General features: G+C 34.6%; 1 protein-coding gene and 1 long non-coding RNA gene across 13 annotated transcripts in view; one reads left to right on the top strand and one right to left on the bottom strand.

The window, feature by feature from the left end:
• The first annotated feature begins 2,013 nt into the window (after window positions 1–2,013).
• LOC115969247 overlaps window positions 2,014–21,901 on the top strand; it is a 24,036-nt gene continuing 4,148 nt past the window's right edge. The window contains exons 1-7 of one of the 11 annotated variants that reach the window (XR_004086904.1): window positions 2,014–2,271; window positions 3,951–4,033; window positions 5,300–5,393; window positions 6,042–6,112; window positions 10,066–10,284; window positions 13,644–13,746; window positions 17,486–17,948. This is a non-coding gene — a long non-coding RNA (uncharacterized LOC115969247). Of the gene's footprint in view, window positions 2,272–3,950; window positions 4,034–5,299; window positions 5,394–6,041; window positions 6,113–10,065; window positions 10,285–13,643; window positions 13,747–17,445; window positions 17,949–20,089; window positions 20,168–20,490; window positions 20,834–21,901 lie in introns of those variants that run through there. The other 10 variants (XR_004086906.1, XR_004086903.1, XR_004086901.1 and 7 more) reach the window with 10 other exon arrangements.
• LOC115969246 (MADS-box transcription factor 23-like) overlaps window positions 18,488–21,901 on the bottom strand; it is a 27,012-nt gene continuing 23,598 nt past the window's right edge. Inside the window, exons 5-10 of one of the 2 annotated variants that reach the window (XM_031088854.1) lie at window positions 21,438–21,499; window positions 20,042–20,141; window positions 19,899–19,940; window positions 19,723–19,806; window positions 19,371–19,522; window positions 18,488–19,265 (exon numbers count right to left, since the gene is read on the bottom strand). In XM_031088854.1, the coding sequence (XP_030944714.1) occupies window positions 19,250–19,265; window positions 19,371–19,522; window positions 19,723–19,806; window positions 19,899–19,940; window positions 20,042–20,141; window positions 21,438–21,499 (456 nt within the window). In that variant the 3' untranslated portion in view covers window positions 18,488–19,249. Of the gene's footprint in view, window positions 19,523–19,722; window positions 19,807–19,898; window positions 19,941–20,041; window positions 20,142–21,437; window positions 21,500–21,901 lie in introns of both variants that reach the window. The other variant, XM_031088853.1, reaches the window with a different exon arrangement.

Here is a 21,901-nt window from a genome sequence, read left to right as displayed (position 1 = left end):
CTGTAATGGGATAAGATAATATTTTGGACACATGGAGAAGCCATTACCCTCTTCCTTAAAAAAAACATAACAGTTAACCCATTTGGATTGTTATGCTCTCTCTCTCTCTCTTGATTGTGTGGTCTTAAGGCAACAAGGTAGTTCTTTTCTCTTAGATCTTTATTTTGTACCTTTTATTTGTGAGCCTGTAATGGGATGAGATAATATTTTGGACACATGGAGAAGCCATTACCCTCTCCCTTAAAAAAACATAACAGTTAGCCCATTTGGATTGTTATTCTCTCTCTCTCTCTCTCTCTCTCTCTCTCTCTCGATTTCTCTCTCTTGATTGAGTGGTCTCAAGGCAACAAGGTGGTTCTTTTCTCTTCACACACATGCATGCCTCTTTCTTTATTTTGCAGCCACTATCATCTACCAAATCAAGTACATCAATGAAAGGAAATATGAGTTTTATTGTTTAACTGATCTTATATGCTATGTTTTCAGAAAGTATATTAGATTTAATCGAATACTCCTCCATTGTACTCCTCCAAGTATACAATGGTCAGTTGCCTAAATTTTGTTGTTAAGAAAGATTTACGATAAAAATACTTAGTTTACCAATCCTTATATATAAATGAGTCAATTTGATGAAGTAGACAACACCTTACTTGGCTGGTAATCCCATATTAAATGTGAGTTTGACTAAACACCAATTCATTTGCCTTTAGTTTTTTTGTTTAGTTTTTAGCTTTTATGTATAGTTTTTTAAAACTTCGCATTTTTCACTTTTTTTTTTTTTTTTTCAAAATATAAGAATACTTTAACACAGTTTCAACAAAAAAACTAAATCAGCTGATGTCAAATACACGAATAAGCTAAATAAGATACCAGAAATAAGCTATTCCTAGACAAACATCCTTTGAGTGACACAATTTGTCCCAGCAATCCTATATCTCTAAATCCTAGTTCACCCTTATCCTTTGAGTGACACAATTTGCCCCAACTAAACCAATATTTATCCAAATTACGTTGCTGTCCTATCAATACGAGCTCATCACCCCTTGCATTGCTTGACACAATCTTTTTAGTAAATGAAAGTAACTCATGACATAAGTAGGAATTGCTTGAACCATACACTTGAGGAGAATTTCCTTCCCAGTCATTAGTCGATTAATACATACCTTACACAATCTTTTTAGTAAATGAAAGCAACTCATGACATAAGTAAGAATTGCTTGAACCACGTACTTGAGGAGAATTTCCTGCCCAGCCATTAGTCAATTGATACATACATGGATCATCGACCAACCCCAACATGCATACCAAGCCATTTTTCCTGTGCTCCTAGTGCAGGTGGTATCGAATCATGTACCCATGTCCTTCTTTATTTTTTATTTTTGGTGAAAATGTACCCATGTCCTTGTATTCTTACCAAACAAGACATTCCTCCTGTAGCCATTTTACCAATATCTCTCTCATATGGTATTTGTTAAAGCATGAATGCGTAACGTGGAGCAATCTATAGTGTTTACTGTTTACCCTTCAAGGAAAAAAACCCAACTATGGCGTCACGACAAATTTTATTGAAAACCTCTAATACACAACAGATACTACTATTTAACACAAATTTTAATAAACTTTTTCATAATCCATATCATGAATCAGTACAAAATAAGTTTAATTATTACTGTTAATTACAGTTACAATATTTTTTTAATAATAAAATTTTACTAATCTGTTTTTTCATAAAGTGGACCGATTACTATTATTGTACATATTTAATTCAAAATTGAGAGTTGACATCATTCATGACATCAGCGAATCAAAACCTCTAACATTCTCAGAATAAACAAGCCCCCACACGTAGAACCTACATAGGCCCAATCACCATCAACCACGTGGAATATTTAATTAAAATGACCAAAACAACCTTAAAAAAGTCCTAGATTGTTGACACCTGCGAAGTCCACAAAATACCACAAAGTTTTCATAGTAGGTGATAACTCTAACCCTTGCAAAGTGCTAAGATATTTTCTTCTCTCTCCTGTCTCTACAACACAACGCCACAGTTTTATTAAAAAAACAATTTTCTATGCTCCTCTTCTCATAACAGCGGATCCTTCCTAGAACTTTCATGGTCTCTCTCTCTGTCTCTCTGTCTCATATTTTTCTGCTAAGCTTTCAATATCACTGCACTTTTTTTCCTCTCGTATACATGAACTTGATCATGTACTTTTTGACGAAGAACCCGCGTCGATTACTTCTCTTTGATCTTCTTTCTCTTCTCAGGTAAATCTTTTTCTTTTTCTTTCTGTGTTTTTTTATTTCTTTCTTTCTCTCGCTCTATGTACAAAATTTTGTGTTTTTTTTTTTTTTGTATGTACAAAAGTTAGTGGTTTTTTGTTTTTGGGTTTCGTTTTATGAATAGTTATAGCTAGTTTTCATGGAAAATTGAGAACTACTGTTTCTAGATAGATTCAGATTACGTTTTTTTAAAAAAAGATGTTGCATGCAAATGTTTGGTCTGCTTTGTACTGATTTTTATTTTATGGGAAGCTGCATTACTTATTTGTTTGTTTGTTTAACTATTGCTTTTTATGTTCCACAGATTATGTTTTTCCAGAAAGTTCTGCATTCAACACTGATTGGTTTTACCATTTTAAGTATATTTTTATATTGGGTTAATGAATCACTTAAATTATTTTGAAATAAAACAAATAAAATAAATATTGGGTACCAAGAAAGATAGTAATTTTTGGGTTTAGCTATAGTTATATGTTACAGTTTTCTTATGAAGCCTCACTTTTTCTGTTGGATATAATCATGAAATGTTGAGGGCTTCGTTGTAATGCAAAATTTCTGTGAAGTTGATATGACTAATTAGTTAAATTTTAATGATTTGTATCCCATTTTGAGACCCGATTTCTTCTTATGTTGTTATAATTCTTTTTATGTTATTAGGGCATTAAAAAATAAATAAAAAAATCTTGTGTCATTAGGGATATTTTTAAACAGGAACTTTGGTTGAATTGCAATGAGTATTAATACGTGTGTATATTATGACCCGGAATAAGTTAAAAAAAGGGAATTTCACTAAAAAATTTTCATGGTAATGAGTATTTCTGAAATGTACCCCAATTTTTAAACTTTGTTATTTTTCAAATTTCTGAAACCCTAGGTTCAAAATTGAAACGAATATTTGATTTTCTTGATGCTTGAAAACAAATTTGAATCCATATTTATTTGACCACTTTATTAGTTGTTTCCTTCCATTACTTTAGAGGGTTGAACTTAGTTTTGTCTCTAAACCCTCTTTGTGAATGCTTCTAATTCATTTTTCTAAGTGATCACTCATAGTTTTGTCTTTAAACCCTCTTTGTGAATGCTTCTAATTCATTTTCATAAGAGACTGCTTGAGTGATAGTTTCTCAAATGCATGAGTAAAAAATGCGAAATTGGAGAGATGGGGATTTGAAAGTAGTGGCATGTGTAGGCACTTGAATAGTTGGCTGGGATTGGAGGGTCAAGCATAATTTGGTAAGGACGTAGAGATTAGAGAAAGCATATGATTATGTTAGTTGGGAGACTTTGGTTGATAAGTTTGACCCTAGGGTTTTAGAGCGAATCTTCAACTGGCCCAATTGGATTTTTCAGCAACTTCAGATGACTACAGTATCAATCCTTTCTATTGTCTTCTTCTTTTCTTTTCTTTTTTTCGTTTTTATTTCTTTTATTTTATTTTATTTTGTTTTGTTTTTTATAATGTATTGGTGCTCAAGTTGTGTAGTGTGCTAATTGTGAAAGCACTGAATGGAGATATGTTGATATGACTGTTGTGTCTAAACTATAGGTATAACTGTCTAAGGGTTATGGTATTTCGTATTATATATTTGCAAATTACACTGTAATGTTTAATGGGCTAGAAACTGATGGTCTTAAATATTGTGATGCATGTTGCTCTTTTTCAGGTGACTCCAGCTTGAAGGAAAATTTGATAAAAATGAGTTGTTTTCTGTAGGCCATGCAAGATGTTGAAGAGTTTGCAAGATAGGTTTGTGTGATAAATTCTTTCATTTCTCCATGTCTTATTTAGTCTTGGAATTTGACAGATTGGACACTGGGATATTTCTTTTGATTTTATTGCTTTCTAAGTTAGGCAAGGGAATTTGTTTTCTTGGGAGCCTTTTGCATTCTGAGTTAGGCATGAGAATTTTCAAGTTTAAGATATTCAAATAAACCAATTAGGATATCAGTGGATGAGTTAAAGAGGAGAGCAATATGAAATCCATATCTACTCTAGGAAAAAGAGGTACATTCATAAACCTTGATATTATATATATTTTGAAAAAAATCCTGTGTCAAAAGTGGATGACACAGGCTGGATTGTCCTCTATATTTTCACTTGTCTTATATATGATAAGCCTGCAATGATGTCTTTATATGCAGTACTGAGGAAAGAGGTTAGAGTGATTACAATGTATCTATGGAAATGCTTGTGGATGTTTGTACGGAAGGAACCAAGTTAAAGAAAACATTTTTTTTCCCTAGGGAGTTTCCCTATACAATCTGAGAAGGAATCAACACCTTTGAACTAGTTTTATTTAGAATCATGCTGGTGATGTCATTGAGTTGGCTATTGATAATTTCTCAACTCATTCTCATGATTTTATACTGTTGCAATCAATTGATTAACCTTTTGAAAATTCTGATTTGATTTGAGGCGATTGGATCTTGTTTGTCATGCTTATTTAATTTGGAAATTGAATAATGGTGACTATGTAATGCTTACATGCCAAATAAGTAAATTGTTAAAAAATTTCGTCCAATATTTATTGGATTGGTTGTCAATAGTAGGCAGTCATTCAATTTTTTTGGTTTATTCTTTGATAGATGCTTGTAATTTGTGTGTTTGATTGCTCGTCCCTAGTCTATACATACTGTATACTTGGGTGACACTTTTTTTTGATAGTTTAATAATATTTTCATTACTTATCAAAAATAAAATAAAATGAAGGAGCAACAAACATGAAGATTATTTACCAATTATGACCTCTTGGGCTCAAAGAAAATTTTGCTTGAGTTTGGATTGGAGTGTAGAAAAGTGAAATTCCCTGAAACAAAATAAAGGAAGTAGAAGTTGTTGAACGAGCATGATAGATAAATCTTGACACAACACTATTTAAAAAACTATTACCTAGATATATGTCAACCGATTAATTTTTGTACCTTTTATTTTCCGATGAAATTCTGTTGATTTGTGATAGTTGGAAAATCTTTTTTAGATATAATGATTCAGTATTGTATTCTGTTACTGCAGTGTAGAATTCAGTTTTAGAAAGGATGGAGAAGAGGTTGGGTGAATGGAAGCAATTTTATTTATCTATAGGTGGAAGGCTCACACTACCTAAAGAGTACTTTGTCTATCCTTTCCACCTACTTTCTGCCTCTTTTAACCATTCCTACCGATGGCGGAATCATAACATGGTTAAAGAAAGGATGTTCTCTTTGGAAGCCTAAGGCTAAGGCAAAGCCCAAGAATAAGTGTCCATGGTCGCTAATTAAGTTTTTATATTTTATTTGGTTATTCTTGAGTCAAGGATATTTTAGTAATTTTATGATTGTTGGGTATGGGCCATAGTTATAGGCCATAGGTTTTATTAATGAGTCTTATTTAATTATGGGTCTTTATGTATGGGCTTTGGTTTTTAATTTATTAGGGTTAAATGGTAGTCCTTGTACCATTAGGAATCCTAATACTACTAGTACAAGTAAGAGTCTTTATATATATAGGGTGCTCAATTTATTGAAGGAGTAGAATGAGTTGATTAATAAAATTGAGTGTTTTGAGCAATAGGCACGTTGGCCTTTGTTGTTTCTTTCTCTTTTCTTTATTTTCTCTTCTTTCTTTCTAGGATTACTGTTCACGGATACTGTTCACACAGCCCCTAAACAGCTCTAACTTCTCTCTAATTCTTCTTCTTTCCTACCCTAAACCCACCACAACTAAACGTAGACAAATCCGTAATTTGTCCTACATCACCTACTCATGTGGTTGATAGGTTGGAGAAGCTCTAGTGGGATTGTTGTACAAGGCAGGATGAATGAAGAACTATCTCCCTTCTTTTAGCCAGTAAGTCTTGGTCAAGTTATAGTTTTCACTATAAATTGTACAGCCATTTGATCTTTATTTTTTATTTTTTATTTATGTGTGTTTACACGATTACTACTCATATGGCTCATAGGTTGGAGAAGCTCTAACAAGATCTTTTATGAGGTGGGAAGAGTGGATAACTATCTTGCTTCTTTTTAGCTGCTAGGTCTTGGTCAAGTGATATTTTACAATTAAATTTATAATAACATTTCAAAATTACAAAGGAGAAGAGGCTATCTACTATCTGCTAGAGCCATGCTTTCCCATTCTGCCATTCTTACTCTTTAAGAAAATTTAAAACGTACAATTCAAGGAGCTCTTGCTCAAATGGCATCTCCTCCCCTTGTAAGAATAAGGTGGACGGTGAAGTTGTGGGTTCAAGATTTATCGAGTGCATTTGTAACTTAACAATTAAAATAGAAAAGCATATTAAATGTACAAGAGATGCAACTGATGCAAGGATGGATTTTGGAAAAGAATTGAAGCATAAATAGTGCTCAAATTTTTGTCTTATTTTGGGTTTTACAATGAATTATAAAATTGTGTAAATTACAAAAATCTCCCCTGAGGTTTGTGGGAATGGTAGTTTGACCTAAACTCAAGGGAAATGACCCTCATCTCCCTTGTGGTTTGAAGAAAATTAACATATTAGCCTTTTTGTTAATAATTGTACATAATATTCCAAATTTTGAAAAGATTCCATTGACTAAGCCTTGACTATGATTAGTGAAAGTTTTTTGGGCTAAATATTATCATTCCTGGCCACCAAACTTCCAAAAAACACTTCCAACTTGGTTAGAAAATTTGCTGCTGAAAGTGTTTTCTTAGAAACTTGGTGACAATGAATGACAATATTTAACTCAAAAAAATTTCATTTAGTCAAAAGAATCTTCTCAAAATTAGGAATATTCTGTTACCGATATTATTAATGGAAGGACTAATGCTTTGATTTCCTTTGAACCTCAAGTGAGGGGAGCATCATTTCCCTTAAATTTTGGGCAAGAGTGTCGTTCCCTCAAATATCAAAGGAGGTTTTTGTAATTTTTACCATAAAATTTTAACAAAAAAGATTATTATAACCCAAGTGTTTATACTAATGCATTTTTCCATTGTACTTTGTTTTAATATTTTTTTAAGGTTAAATTACACATTAAACTTTCTAACTTTGGCATGTTTTCAATTGAGTCACTAAAGTTTACTTTTTTTTTTCCCTCAACTTTCATTTATGTTTAATATAATCCTTTCGTCTAGCTTATCATCAGGTTTATTTATTTTTTTTTATTCACTTTTAGAATATTAAAAGAAAGCCAAAATTATACTTTCAACTAATATAGAATTAGAAGAAATTGATTAAAAAACACATTTCTCTTTAAAAATCAAACACATTGTAGTGCCCCATTCACTCTCATTCCTGACTTGATTTGGGAAATCTGGATGTGAGTGATTTCGGCATGGTGTGTAACAGCTACTGATGGTGTGGAATGGGGCCTGGCAACATGGAATGACTTGATCTTCATCTCCTCTCTCGGGCTATTGGGCGCCCAATTAGGGGTGTGCATGGGTTAGAGGGTTTTTTCAACCTAACTTGATCTTGTTGGGTTTAGAAACTCCCACCCAAACATTTGTAGAAACCTACTCGACCCAACCTGTATTGGGTTGGGTTGAATTGGATCGGTGGGTTGTGCTTACATGTTTCATACTTTGTAAAAATTTGGACTTTCATAAACTTTTTAAGCATGTTTTCCAATTTATTTTCACATAGAATGCCTAAATTATGTTCCAAAATCTAAAAATTTATTAAGACTAATTCTCAAAAGACCAAAATAAACTTATATGAGTAATAATATAAACTTATATATATGGTGGTCAGGTTAGATTAGATGGGTTGAAAAACTATCAACCTGAACTCAACGCAGCCTGAGAGTTAAACGAAAATTCCAACCCAATCCACCAACTAACGAAAACACCTTTGGTTGGGTTGGGTTAGATTTTTTGGGTTGATAGGTTGAATGAACAGCCTTTGTTGGGCCTGCCAACGTAGGTTGGCACTATTGGTTGGTGATGGGACTCAATGGCCGATTGGGCTTGGGCGATGGATGGTTGTGGTGTTAGCAATTGTTTTTTTATTTTCATTTCTATTTTTGGTTTTGCCATGGTGTTCTTGGCTTGAGCATTTCTTTAGGGTTATCAATAGTTGCTAAATAGTTGTAGTTGATTGGATGATGACTTGATCTTCATCTCCTCTCTCGGGCTATTGGGCCTAGGGGCATGCATGGGTTAGAGGGTTTTTTTCAACCTAACCAGATCTTGTCAGGTTTAGAAATTCCCACCCAAACATTTGTAGAAACCTACTTGACCCAACACTTATTGGGTTGGTTTGAATTGGATCGGTGAGTTGTGCTTACATGTTTCATACTTTGTAAAAATTTTGACTTTCATAAACTTTTTAAGCATGTTTTCCAATAGATTTTCACATAGAATGCCTAAATTATGTTCCAAAATCTAAAAATTTATTAAGACTAATTCTCAAAAAGACCAAAATAAACTTATATGAGTAATAAAATAAACTTATATATATGGTGGTCAGATTAGATTAGATGGGTTGAAAAACTATCAAATTAAACTCAACCCAGCCCGAGAGTTAAAAGAAAATTCCAACCCAATCCATCAACTAACGAAAACGCCTTCGGTTGGGTTTGGTTAGGTTTTTTGGTTTGATAGGTTGAATGAACAGCCTTTGTTGGGCCTGCCAACGTAGGTCAGCACTTTTGGTTGGTGATGGGACTCAATGGCCGACTGGGCTTGGGCGATGGATGGTTGTGGTGTTAGCGGTTGTTTTTTTATTTTCAATTCCATTTTTGGTTTTGTCGTGGTGTTCTTGGCTTGAGCATTTCTTTAGGGTTATCAATAGTCGCTAAATAGTGGTAGTTGATTGGATGGTTGCAATTTGGGCGGAGGTGATTTCTCATTCAATGACAATTTATTATTTGGCCTTTTTATCTGTACCCCTTGGGTTTAAATTTACTTTGAAATGAGTTTTACTGTGGTTTTTGGCACTTGCGATGTTTAATTGTAGGCTGATTTGGCGTTTGATCTAGAAAGTTTTGTGCGAGTGATTGACAAAAACAAATATTTGGAAGTTGGTATTGGAAGTAACTCAAATGTTTGGTTGAATGAAAAAAATTACACTAATCTCCCTCAAGGTTTCAAGGAATGATGCTCCCTTCCCCTAATTTAACTCAAAGTGGCACTCCCCTCCTTGAGATCTATGAGAAAGAAATACAGTCTTGTCACAATGTCAACAAATTATTCATTTTTTTTTTAATGAAGATTCCCTTTGACGTAACCATGGCCAATCAAGCAACTTTTTGGGTTAATTTTAAACATTCAAGCTCCTTTTCTCATATTTATGAGCTCTTGTATAACCCTTCATCTCACTTTTTCACAATTTACAACACTTTTGAACAAAATAATCTTTGCCCCATCTGAGAGCAACCTAAAACACCTTACAACATTTGAAATTCTAATCAACACCTCCTTCCATAATTGAGTGAGGGAACCTCGATCTAAAACAAGGAGATAGATGCAGGTTGATTTTGAGAAATGTGGTCTAGATGGACGTGGGTTTTTGTTCTCAATATCCAGTATCTATGGAGAAGTTTTTTAGGACTTTTGGATTCTTTGTTGAGAAATAGAATGCGATGGAATTGGTTTAATCCAAATCTCCCTTTCTCTTTATTTGAGTTTTTTGTCTCTTTAGATTACAAAAATAACAATGTAGGGCCATTACTTGATGCATTGTAGATGAATATATATTTTTTCCCTTTTGGTTGGTTCCATAAATTTTGTAGTTTTATCTAATGGTGAAGTGGATTTGTGGTGCATGTAGCTGCTGGTAAATAATATTTTTTCCCCCTAATTTGGGTTTCTAGAGCTCTTTAAGAGCCTGGCTATTCTCTTAGGTGTGTAGTCCCATCGTCCTATACCACCAGGTAACTACAGGAAGGAATCACTTGAAGGTGGTCCCAAGATGTTGGTTTGGAGTTTTGAACCCAAGACCTTATGGGTCTCATGAGATCTTGAGAGCCACAAGAATCTTCTGGTGTTGTTGCTGATAATTTAATGAAATGTGTTCTCTGCTTTTTGGCCAGGTAGGGTGTGGTTTGAATTTTGTTTGCAATGAACTTTTTTTATTGAAAATTTTTGGTGAAGTAGCAAAGCCTCGGTTTTAATGGAATTGAAACTTCCTTGAAATTGGAAGAAAAAGAAGATTTGGTTTAGTAGTCCTTCAACACAACCTTTGATATTTGCTTAATTGAGTGGCAAGAGACAAGAGAGGAATACGAGAACCTAGAAATCTATATGAGAACCGATATGTATTGTGCAGAAATAGTAAATTGCACTCAACAGCAGAGAGAGAGAGAGAGATGAGTTTTTTCCCCTTTCTCCAAAAAATGTGGAAGACTGGGAGAGAAAGTGAGAGAAATATCTAAACCAAGGACAAAATGTTAATTTCATCAATAAATCATGTATAACATAGGAATGTTGCGTTTAAACAAGGGGCAGGTTCATCCATAGAAAAATTTAAACAGCTGTTAACGTTGTTAGTTCAAATTTTATGTTTTGGGATTGGCTGTCATTTCTTCAGTATTTTTTAGGAAGGGGGGACAATGTCATTCCCTAAAATCTTGAGGGAGGTTGTTGTAATTTAACCCCCCCCCAAAAAAAAAAAAAAAAAAAAAAATCTGGTCCTCTTTTTCACCCTTGAACTTTCTCAGTCCTCTCTCTCACTTGAGGTGCACTCTGGCCACTCAGATTGATTGTCACCCGGTTAGATTGACGCCACTTGAAATTTATTGGTGTTGCTCTCAAAGTTCGTCAATTCTCGTCCCTGCTCATTGGTGATCCCCACTTCTCAACTATCACATCCTCTCCCACTTTCTTTCTTGTTCGTTATGTTTGATTCTCTTCTTTGTATAATTTTCTCTCACTTGTGTGCAATTTTCAATTTGTTTTGTTGAATTGTCAATTCAAGGATCTCTTTTCTCAACTCCAATCTTGAATCATCATGTCCCCACTGTATCATGTCATAATTTTTTTAGGAATTGCTATTTTGTTGTATCTAGGGGTGTCCATGGACTCAGAAAACCTAATCCACTCGGTTGACTTGGTGGCTTGTGGATGGCTTCAGTGGCAAAGGCGGTTGAGTGGCAGTTCATGGGTCTTGAAAAACCATGTTTTTGGGTCGAGTCTTGGGCCTTGGGGTTTATGTAGAACCTGACCCTCCCATTATGTAAACACTAAGTTTTATTTTTTTATTTTATTTTTTTTAACTCCAGAGCTGTCAAACCTTTTAAGTTTCAGCCTTCAATTCTGTGGCCGTTTAGGTCTTGCCACTTGGTTAGTTCAGATTTGTCAAACCCTTTCAAACTCTTCGCTCTTCATTTAAGGTCTACTGTTGCAAGGTCGTCGTCTCACCTCTTTTGCAAGTTGATCTCTCTCTCTCAAGTTTGATTTTCAGTCTCTTCTCTCTGTCTTTCTGTGCTCTTCATTTTTGTTTCATAGATCTTTGGGTTTGTGGTCTCTGTGCAATTTGATTTCACTTCGTCGTTTCAATCTCATGGGTCTTTGGATTGTTGTTGTGTGTCATTTCATTTCTCACTCTGTCTCTGTGTTCTTCACTTCTTTGAGTTTGTGTGTTGTGTTCTTTGATTTTTTTTGTGTTGTGCTTCAAATCAGAAATCAATTAACGATTTCAACTTGCTTAATCAATGACCCAAACAACTGGCTCTGACCTGAGCATTTGGTCGACAACGGGTCTATTGTCCATTCACCTGATCCAGTTGGGTAAGGTGTTGGGTCGACTCCAAACCCGACCCAACCCATTGACACCCCTAGTTGTATCCGTATTGTGCTGTGTCCTTTGTTCGTGTTTGTGCTTCCTAGCCTCATTAACACCTCAAACCTTTGCTAAATGCCAATGACTCTCCATCACTCCAAACTTTCCCAAAAAGCATCCCTTTTTGTAGCATAATGCCAAAGACTTTTCCTTAAAAGAGTTTGATTGAAAATACAAAGCTTTAGAATGCTTAAGTGGCCAATTAAATTTGGGAACAAACTAAATCCTAATCACAAGATGAAATTTCTTGCTTCCTTTTTTCTACCCATAAGAAAAATTTATCTGAAACTTCTCTAACCTTTTTACAATGCCAGCTAGTATATGAAAGTGCTACATATAATAGGTTGGCAAACTAGAAAGAGAACTTTTAATCAAAGTGACTCTTCCACCTTCTTTCCATCCATTCCTCGATAACATCCCAAGTAGCTAGCCCTAGCTTTGTACAGGCACCCTAATGGTAAACTAAATTCATTGGAAGAGCTCCTACCTTACAACCCATAAAATGAACCAAATTATCCACACTTTCAATAGCTCTGGACAATATCACCCTTCAGTGGTCACCCCACAAAAAATATGCTTATCATCCACAAACAAGATATGTGAGATAAACAACTCATCAATTTTTCTCCATACATGAGATCTAGACAGTTTCTCCCCCAAAAATTCTGTTAATCACATGATCCTACTTAAAACAATAGTAAAATGCGTGGTGTATCATTAGAAAATAGGTGTATCATTAGAAAATAGGTACGTACATTTTATTTTTTATATTTATTTTTACTAGTTAAATATTATTCATAAAAGATTATTTTGCAGGAATAAGAATATAAAGCACTTATAAAAAAAAGAATAATAATATAAATCAATATACCATATAGTTCAACATGGCTTGTTTTAAATGGAATATTATTTTGACAACAATAATCTTGTAGTTTTGTGTTATTTATTCTTTTAAATGGAGAATAATTATATTCAATTCATACTTCATAACAGATACTTATGGGGGAAAACACCACCATTGGTTTGTAAAGTTTGCCTCATTTTCCAATTTGGTTCCCCCACCCCCACCCCCCCCCACTTTTTTACGTCCTTGTATTTTCCCAACATTTATCCTCAACCAACACATGGAATAGAGAATTATTCAGCAAATTCAAGTATAGAAAATAGAACATCTTAACCTATTTTTTTTTTATTCTACCTCAATATACATGAAAATAGTAAGTCATCATTGTGGCCATAATGCCATGTGGTACTTTCATTCCACCTGAATGCTTGTATATAATTTTTAAACCATATAGACCTTACATCCCATTATTATGGAAATATTAATTGCCATTTGAGCTAGAGGTCCCCACCTTCTTTTTTCATTTTTCTATTTTAAATTTATTTTATTTTGGATCAAAATTATCATCATATGTCTTCAACTGGATTTTTGTTATTTATTTATTTATTTTTCTTTTTTGGGGGGGGGGGTGTAAGTTGATAGTTTTGTGTCACTTATTTTTCTGAGGGAGAAAAAAATAGTGGGAATTTCCAGACTTTATTTTATTATTATGCAATTTGCTTATTATTTGTTTGGGTCCTCATAGCAAATTTCTTTTTTCTTTTCAGACTGTACCTATAACTGCCCGGATAGAGTGGCTTTGTTGATGGAGAGCTTCTAATTTGGACGTGACCTATTTATTTTTCAATGAGGCCTTTTCACCATTGTCAGGTAAACAACATATATAAATCTATAATTGCATGTGTCTACACATAGATGAGCAGTGAATTTTCACGTTGAAGAGTTGTTTCTTTGGAAAATGCTCTTAAACAAACTGGGTCAATTTGTTATTTTTGAGTATTTTATTGTTGATTGGACTGCCTAAATTTTGCTATTGATTATCTGATGGGACCCTAAATGTTGTTGAGTTGTTGGCTGCTGCTTTACATGTTTGGTCTTTTTTGCTGGAAGTTCCATGTGCTCTTTTGGTTTTTCATTTGTTTTTGAAGATGCACTTAATAATTTGACATTACAGTTTGAAAGTGGGAAATTCTCAGTAGAGTTATCACATCATATTGATTAAAAATTATCTATTGGGATAGCTTTATATTCCAATTTTAAGCTTTACTTTTAGAATGCAAACTTTGACAACTGTCTTATTGCAAATATAGATGGTGATGTGTGCTGCCTGCTAGTGGCAATCTTATTGAACCGGTTGAGATTGGTTGAATGATGGGATTAATATCAGTTTGTCATGTGTGCTTTATATGCACTGTTGAACCACTTCATGACAGAATATGCTTTTGTGATATATGGTTCTCCAAATATTTATATATTGAGGCAAAGAACAAGCATATTTCTGGTGCCAAAATGGTCTCCTGCCTCCCAAACGATAGTGTGATTTACCTTTAATTTTTCATTGTCGAGTAAAAATACATTTACTATAGCCAAAGGAAAACAAGTACACTGTTCAAGGCCAAGGCCCACCCACGAAGGACTCCAGGAACCCAACTAGATAACTGAGAAAACAGAAAAGAACCAAACTACGTAGCAAACAAAAATCAAAGGAAAGAAAAAAAAGAAAAAGGTTCCAAACAGGAATGCTTCACTGAACTACCATTCTCCAGTTACACCAGACTTCATCCACTCCAACAGCTCCTTAATTAGTGTCACATTCAAAATCTCTATCTGATCTATTATCACCTTGACCAGAAGAAATGGTAGAAAAAGTTATGTATCTTGACTCTTGGAAAACCATGGCCACAAACACTACCTTACATTTTTAGCTAGTGTGGAGTTCTATTATAAGTAGGAAGAAGTGCAAGCAACTGCATTATTACTTAGGAGCTACTGAGTTGGGGATACCATAAGGACTTGTAGCCCATTCATGTTCCATTTTTGTTAGAGGAAAACCAAGCAACTGGATTCATGCCAAAACGCTTCATATATGGAGATCCCGCACTTTAGAAGTGATTCATATTTGTAGGGTCTGTTTCGGATTCGCTTATTTTGTTGAAACAAAATTTTTTTTACTGAAAGTACCGTAGATAAAGGTAAAAACTAGCTGAAATAGTACAGGGGGACTTATGAATAGTACCAAAAAGTGTAGTGGGGACCCATGAATAAGAGCAAAAATAAACTGAATAGTAAAATAAGTTGGCGAAAATAATCTTTATCAGATAGACACGTAGTATGCAGTTTACGCAAAACACAGAATCTACTACTGGTTTAAGCATTAAAGAATAAGTTTTGCAGTTAGTATGCCTTTTTTAATAGCTACCCAGCATATGAATGAGAGTTTCTGAGCATGTCTAGAGCACTAAGTGAAACTACACCACCTTTGCCTTGTTAGAAGATCTCCAATGGATTCCCAAACTATTTAACATTCAAGTCCTAGGTGTTAGGATGCCATGTTACTTTATCCCTAACAGTGGTAGGGATATCACCTCTCAAATCCTGAGAATCTTTGATCTGCACTTGAGCAACTTCTATCAACGATTCTGCTATCCTTACACAAAATAACTTCCCAGAATATCCTTCCTCTAAAGTTATAGCAGAAGGCACACAGGATGCTAGTTTGTCATATTCAGTACTACCAATATATAGTTTTTCCCTGTCAATTCACTTTAATAGATTAACTGAGTGGGTGATGCAAGATGTACTCCAGATGGTCATTGCAGCAAGCATTTCTTAGTTTCCAAGATTCTAGAAGACAATTTCAATTGGCTAAGAGCATTCACAACAGTGGAGCTAAAATTTTAGCTTTTTAGCTACACAAAAAGTCACTTTATTTATTTTACCTTCTCACATCCTACAGCAGTGGAGCTATATTAACTTTTTACATAATAAAATAATATAAACACTACAATAAAATAATATTTCATTCAACCACCAACACGCAACCACACTCACCATAAAACACATAAAAATCACTGCACAACCACAACCCTGCCGTGCCCATCAAAACCACTGAAGAAGGAAAAAAAAAAAAAAGCAGAAAAATCAACGCCGAAACACAAGCACAGTGCACATTCATGGACACTGCTCAGAGAGCTTGGTGAAGTCACTTTCAAGCTGTTCTTCTCTACCACAAACCTTCCCACACAAAACCCACATAGCATAAACCATACCCACACCGAAAGCCCAAGCTTTTTCCCCATCTCCCTCATCCAAAATCTCAAAATAAGAACAACCCAGATCAAGAAAAACTATTTATTGTGTTTTTCCTCAAAAACCCAACAAATCTATAATCTAGATTGCAATAAATACAGTTTAACTCAATTTTGATAACTTAAAGCTCTTATTTTTATGTAAATTTTTGATTTTTTTTGAGAACCCAGATCGGAATTAAACTTTTTGTTTTTGTTTTTGTTTTGCACTGTAAAAAGTTATCTAGGTCTAAGCTGAAATTGAAGAGAAGCAACAAAAGGGACTGTGGAGGAAGAAAGAAGAGATGGAGAGGCATTGAGGAGAGAGACACGGAGAAAGTAGAATGAAATGCAGAAAGAATAAAAAGTAGTGTGAACGCAAAATAAAAAATTATTATTTTTTTAGCTTTCAACTACAGTGCACATTTATTTATAGATGTGCACTGTAGCAATGAAGGTAAAAATTTTACCTTTAGCTCCACCGCTATAGTGTGAATTTTTGTGTTTTGGTGGAACTAAAATAGCTATATAGTTATTTAGCTCCACTGCTGTGAATGCTCTAAGCTGTTAGCCTTCCTAAATCCACTCTAGTAACACACTTTGAAAACCTATCAACTTTGTGGGTGCATTGAATAATGGCATGAAGGGCAATATTTGATCTTTTGGCTATGATTTTTTGACAACAAACTTACATGACTGGTTGCAACAGTAGATTGCCCTGCAATTTTTTATTGTGCTGGGGGCACATTACTTTAGATATAAAGTAACTTTTGTTATAGTTTACTTCATTCATTTAAGAGCTTCGCTTCCTCAAACTTTCCCTTGAAAGCTTATACCAGATTTCTTTAAAGAGTTTATTGTAAAATCATCAGCCATCGGCACTTCAGATGTCCTTTGAGACCACAACGAAACAAGCAGTTTGTTTCGATGAGTGCCAAATGCATCATAAACAAAAAAATTCCAACTGATTTGTCATAGGATCAAACCAAGTAGAATGTCTTGGTTATATATACTAGCCAATGTTTCCAGATAACATTTTTCTAGCCCCAGCGTGTGAGAAAGAAACTGCCAAATAATACATAACGTTCAATGCTGTTTCTCATTGACATCCTGCAGTGTGTATGATTTCATTATACAGATGCAATGTGCATTATGGGAGCATGCATTCTTTAAGTTGACTTACGATGATGCAAATTGCTTCTCTATTGACACCTCTGTGCTTGCATACTCACAAATAGTTGAAAGTGTAATTTTTTCCTTGTCACCTGATTTTTATTTGCAGACAAAGTTTAACTGGTGACTTTTTCAATGAACCTTGACAGTGAAAGAGGAATTTAAACGAATCTGAAAAAGATGCCAAAGACATGAACCTTGGCCTTTGTTCAACACACACGCCAAGGGATCCCCTGACCAGCCGGTAACAAATAAAAACAGTGTGGATACTGTAAAGAATCTTTTCAGAGTCCCAAGGCTAGAAATGCTGGCCTCCATCCACTTCACGTGCAAAAGGACTTCCTAAGCTTCTTTGCACAAAGCACTAAAATGCTGTGGTCTTTGATGGACCAGGCCATGGGCAGTAAGGTATGACAGTCATGGGGAATCTTGCACTTCTTGGGTATTTTATTTCATTAATATTCTATAATATTGGGACACTAATAGTAATAAGTAAGTGTACAGTTAAATTGCTGAGTATGCAGTGGCAGATTGCATGAGATTACTTGGATGGTTCTCAATGCTATAAAATTAGGTGCAATGCACCTGATAGTGTTTCTTCCAGCCATAAAGGTTGGTTTTTCTCTTCTAATCTTTTTTTCCTCCCCACCCTCTCCCCCTTTGAGAAAAATAATCCAGTAGTGTTATTCTTGACACAGTGTTAGCACAAGTTATGATGACTACATGCTATTGTCTTATCCATCGTTCATGTTTCCACAAGTTATGATGAATAAATGCTGTTGTCTAATCCATTTTGACTATGGCTGACATTTCATGTCAATATAATGCTTTGAGAGGGCACACTTTAATGTGAAATTTATGAATAAAGAAAATTTGGTTGAAGTTCAATTTTTATGCCCCCCCCCCCCCCCAAAACAAAAACAAAGCTTTAACAAGTTATAATTTCATTCCTAAAAAGTTTGAAAGGTTATCGATTTCATTATTTTTTCCATCTGTCGTGAAATTTACTCAAGTTCACGTCAGCTTTTAAATGTGTCATGTTAACACTTCATCTGTGGTGTATGCATTTCCTTTAATGACAAATGGACAGAACGATGAAGCTGATACCTTTTAAAATTTTGAACGATGAAATTTTAACTTTTAAATTTGGGGGATGAAAATCTATCTTGGACCATATTTCAGGGACAAAAAGCATGTTTCAGCCAAGAATTCTTAAGACTAATGGTTGAATGCGCACAGTTCCCTGCTTTTTTGGTATACCACCAATAATTTATATGCTTATAATTTTCCTTCTGCGTTAGGCATATGCCTGTGTCTGAAGGGCAGCCTATCCTGCATGCTTCTGTATGCTTGGACATCCTTTTAACTGCATTGATTTGGTTACAGCTTTATAAATGAAGCTTGACAAATTCAGAAAACACAGCCTTTCTGACATTTTTCAGTTACTTGTTATCAGTTAAAGAGCGTGCTCCATAAATTTAAATCATGTGCTTGCTTTAATTTTTCCTTTTTACTTGATATTTTCCCAAAATTTTCAATAAAGGGTTAAAAACTAATGCTACTAGAAATGTCATGGCCAATATGAGTTTCTAGTTTGAGATGTGGAATAATCTCGACCAAATAGATACAGGTTCCACAATTATCAACAATAGTCTAGTTGAAGATCACACAAACTTTTAGACTGTTAATATGAAACATGCCATTTGTAATGCTTTACCATTGTTGTGTAAATTTACATATATAGCTGGTTTGGATTATAAGTTGTGGCAAATTCCAAGGAAGTTTCTATTCCAAGTTTTCATTACAAGTCGTGTCTAAAAGTGCTGAATAATAAAATCCCAGAGTTTTGAAGATTTTAGTCACCTTGTTGATGGGATTCAGATGGAACCACTCATAGCTGTCAAACGGATTTACTAATGCAATTGTAATCTGTTGCAGTTTTGAGAAGACAGTCACACAGTAGAATTTATATAAGAAATAATTTCTTTAAAACTCTTAAATTGTATATAGCATGTCAATAAATTGAGGAGATACCCGAGTTCCATTGCTTTTTCCGGTGCTTCATCATTTTGAGGTTGAGGCTGGCTTAGCTGGAGACGGATGTTTGCATGCAGATCGTATTCATTGCTGATAGTGTATGGAGAACTAGAACAGCTTGCTTCATTCACATTCCTTGCTCGATAAACCTAAGATGCAAAACTTCTTTTAAACTGGGCTAGAACAATAATCTTAACGTTCACTAGTTTCAATATGACTGCCATGTGCCTTATGGCTGGCTTAATGGTATTCAATTTGGTTTGTTCTTTCCTCCACCGAAACCATGCTCTCAAATATTGGGAAAAAAAAAAGTTGGAAAATGTATATTTACGGTTGTCTAGATCAATACCTTCTTTTTCAATTCTGCATTTTCTTTACGAAAATGTTCTATCTTTGTGTAGAGTTCTGTATTTTCTTGATGAATCAGATGTCCCTTCAATGAAATGAAAGAAGGTTAGCCGATTAAAGTGGAATTAGCCCCTAAAAATAAATTAGAAGAAATTGAGCCATTTATTGCTTGAAAACCTTCTGGTTTAGTTCCTTAATTTCATCAGTTAATAGTTGTTCCTGCAAAAAAAGAATAGCTGTGTAAAAATTCATGGATGCAGTATTTATTTGGGAACATAGGATTGCTGGATAAAATTTAGGTAAAGCTAAGTTTCTTATACCTTCATTGCTCGGACACCCTTCAAACTCATTTCCAGCTGGTTTTCCAGATTTTGTAGATCCTTGACACTCAAACCAGAAAGTTCTTCACCCATCAATTGCCTGCATGTATCGTAGATTAAGTGCAGGTACCATGAAGCTCATTGTATGTTTTCTTAAATTAGATATATTATACTATGTTGTGCTGGAGAGACCATATTTTAATTTTCCGTCATTGCATCATCTTTTTCTGTCAAAGGCGTTGTTAGATGTGTTTTAGAAGCCATGGACTTCAACATATAGCTAATGTCTGTAAAATATAGTATAAGTGGTTTATTTATGAATGTATGAGAACTTTATATTCTTTGTCAGTCAGATTCTATGCTTTTTCTTTCAGAGGGTTGAAAATCTTGTTGGTTTCTGCTCAATTAAATGTGCCTTTCAAGTGCTATAATAAAAAGTATTTTGGCAGTAATGTAATGGGCGGCAAGGTGTTGTGAGGAGCATAAAATGACATTGAAGTATATACATTTGTATGAGCTGAACAAGATACAGCAGCCTGTTCCATAACTCATTCCTAGTCTTGCTAGCCACAGAAGTCACTCTTTAGGTCCTGGTTTATTTGGGTGGTGGTTCTAGCATGTGTTGTGTTTTGTTATGATTCCTCAACCTGACACAGTCGTTTTGCAAATGGCTATGGTCTCTGCAGCCTGAGCTCATATTAATGTCATTATACCAATGCATGTTTATGGTAATACATTCATTCCAGTTAAAAATATGTTCAATGAAATGTAGAAATGATCTTGTAGTTTGAACTATGAGTGCCTTTGAAGAGTATTCTAGTCATCCTCGCAACACTTGTGTTAACATTTTGGAATATAAATTTGTTGACTAACTCAGCCCAACCTGAGCTAAACCCATGGTTTCTGGCCCAACTCCGGTCAACCCCTTCTTAACACAACCTTAGAGAGAGTAGAGGAGAGTAGTGACTTGTCCTATAAGATTTCCTTTTAAGAAAAATCAAACCTAAAAGATTGACTTGCACAGAATGCCAAGCATTCTAAGTTGCTAGGAGAAGCAAATGAAGGGAGGAACTACTGGTTGACTACAAAAAGCAAAGCTAGTTTAAGCGTGAGCTGAGTTTGGATGAATTGTTGGGGTTAGGCTAGGATTGAGAATGTAATTCCTCGGTTTGAGCATGATTTTACATCTGCCTGCCCAACCCAATCCTTCATAATCTGGTATAGCAGTAGCAGTAGTGCCATTATCATTTCATATTTTGCCTTTGGTTTATCTTTTTATTTTTTGGTTAACTAACACTCTTTTAATCAAATTTAATTTAAACCTAAATCCTGTGCATTCCATGTTCCAAATGCCAGTTGCTATGTATGGTTTAATATAAGCATTGAGTGATTGTACCTGTGGCATTCTTGCAAGTACTTCAGTTGTTGACTCAAGTTTGCCGCCTCCCTTTGCCAAAACTAGCAAGTAGAAAACCAATATTAGTCTATGGAATATAATCCAAGTTATGTGGGACTGCATGATTAAAAAAAAAAAAAACTTAGAATACTGTATAAATATATTACTGTAATATACAGTCTAATAATCTAAATTCCAAAAGTATATTGATCATCTATATGCTGATCTGTTACTTGTAAATTAGTAGTGATAATGGCTGGAAATAGGGTTAAGAGCATATTACAGGGTAAGAACCCACAGTGGTGCTGTATTGCAAATTAATTAGTCTGCCCTTTTAGGCCTACACTTTTGCGTTATATTATAACTCTTAGCCTTTCTATAATGGTCAAATGATCCTCATTATGGAGAAATTCTATACATGATTTTTGAGAAAGAATTGCTGTTGACGCTGACAGAATAATACA

The sequence above is a fragment of the Quercus lobata genome, chromosome 11, assembly GCF_001633185.2.
Source record: "Quercus lobata isolate SW786 chromosome 11, ValleyOak3.0 Primary Assembly, whole genome shotgun sequence".
Lineage (NCBI taxonomy): Eukaryota > Viridiplantae > Streptophyta > Magnoliopsida > Fagales > Fagaceae > Quercus > Quercus lobata.
The sequence above is the reverse complement of the archived record's forward strand: the minus strand, read 5'-3'. Positions and strand labels throughout refer to the sequence as shown.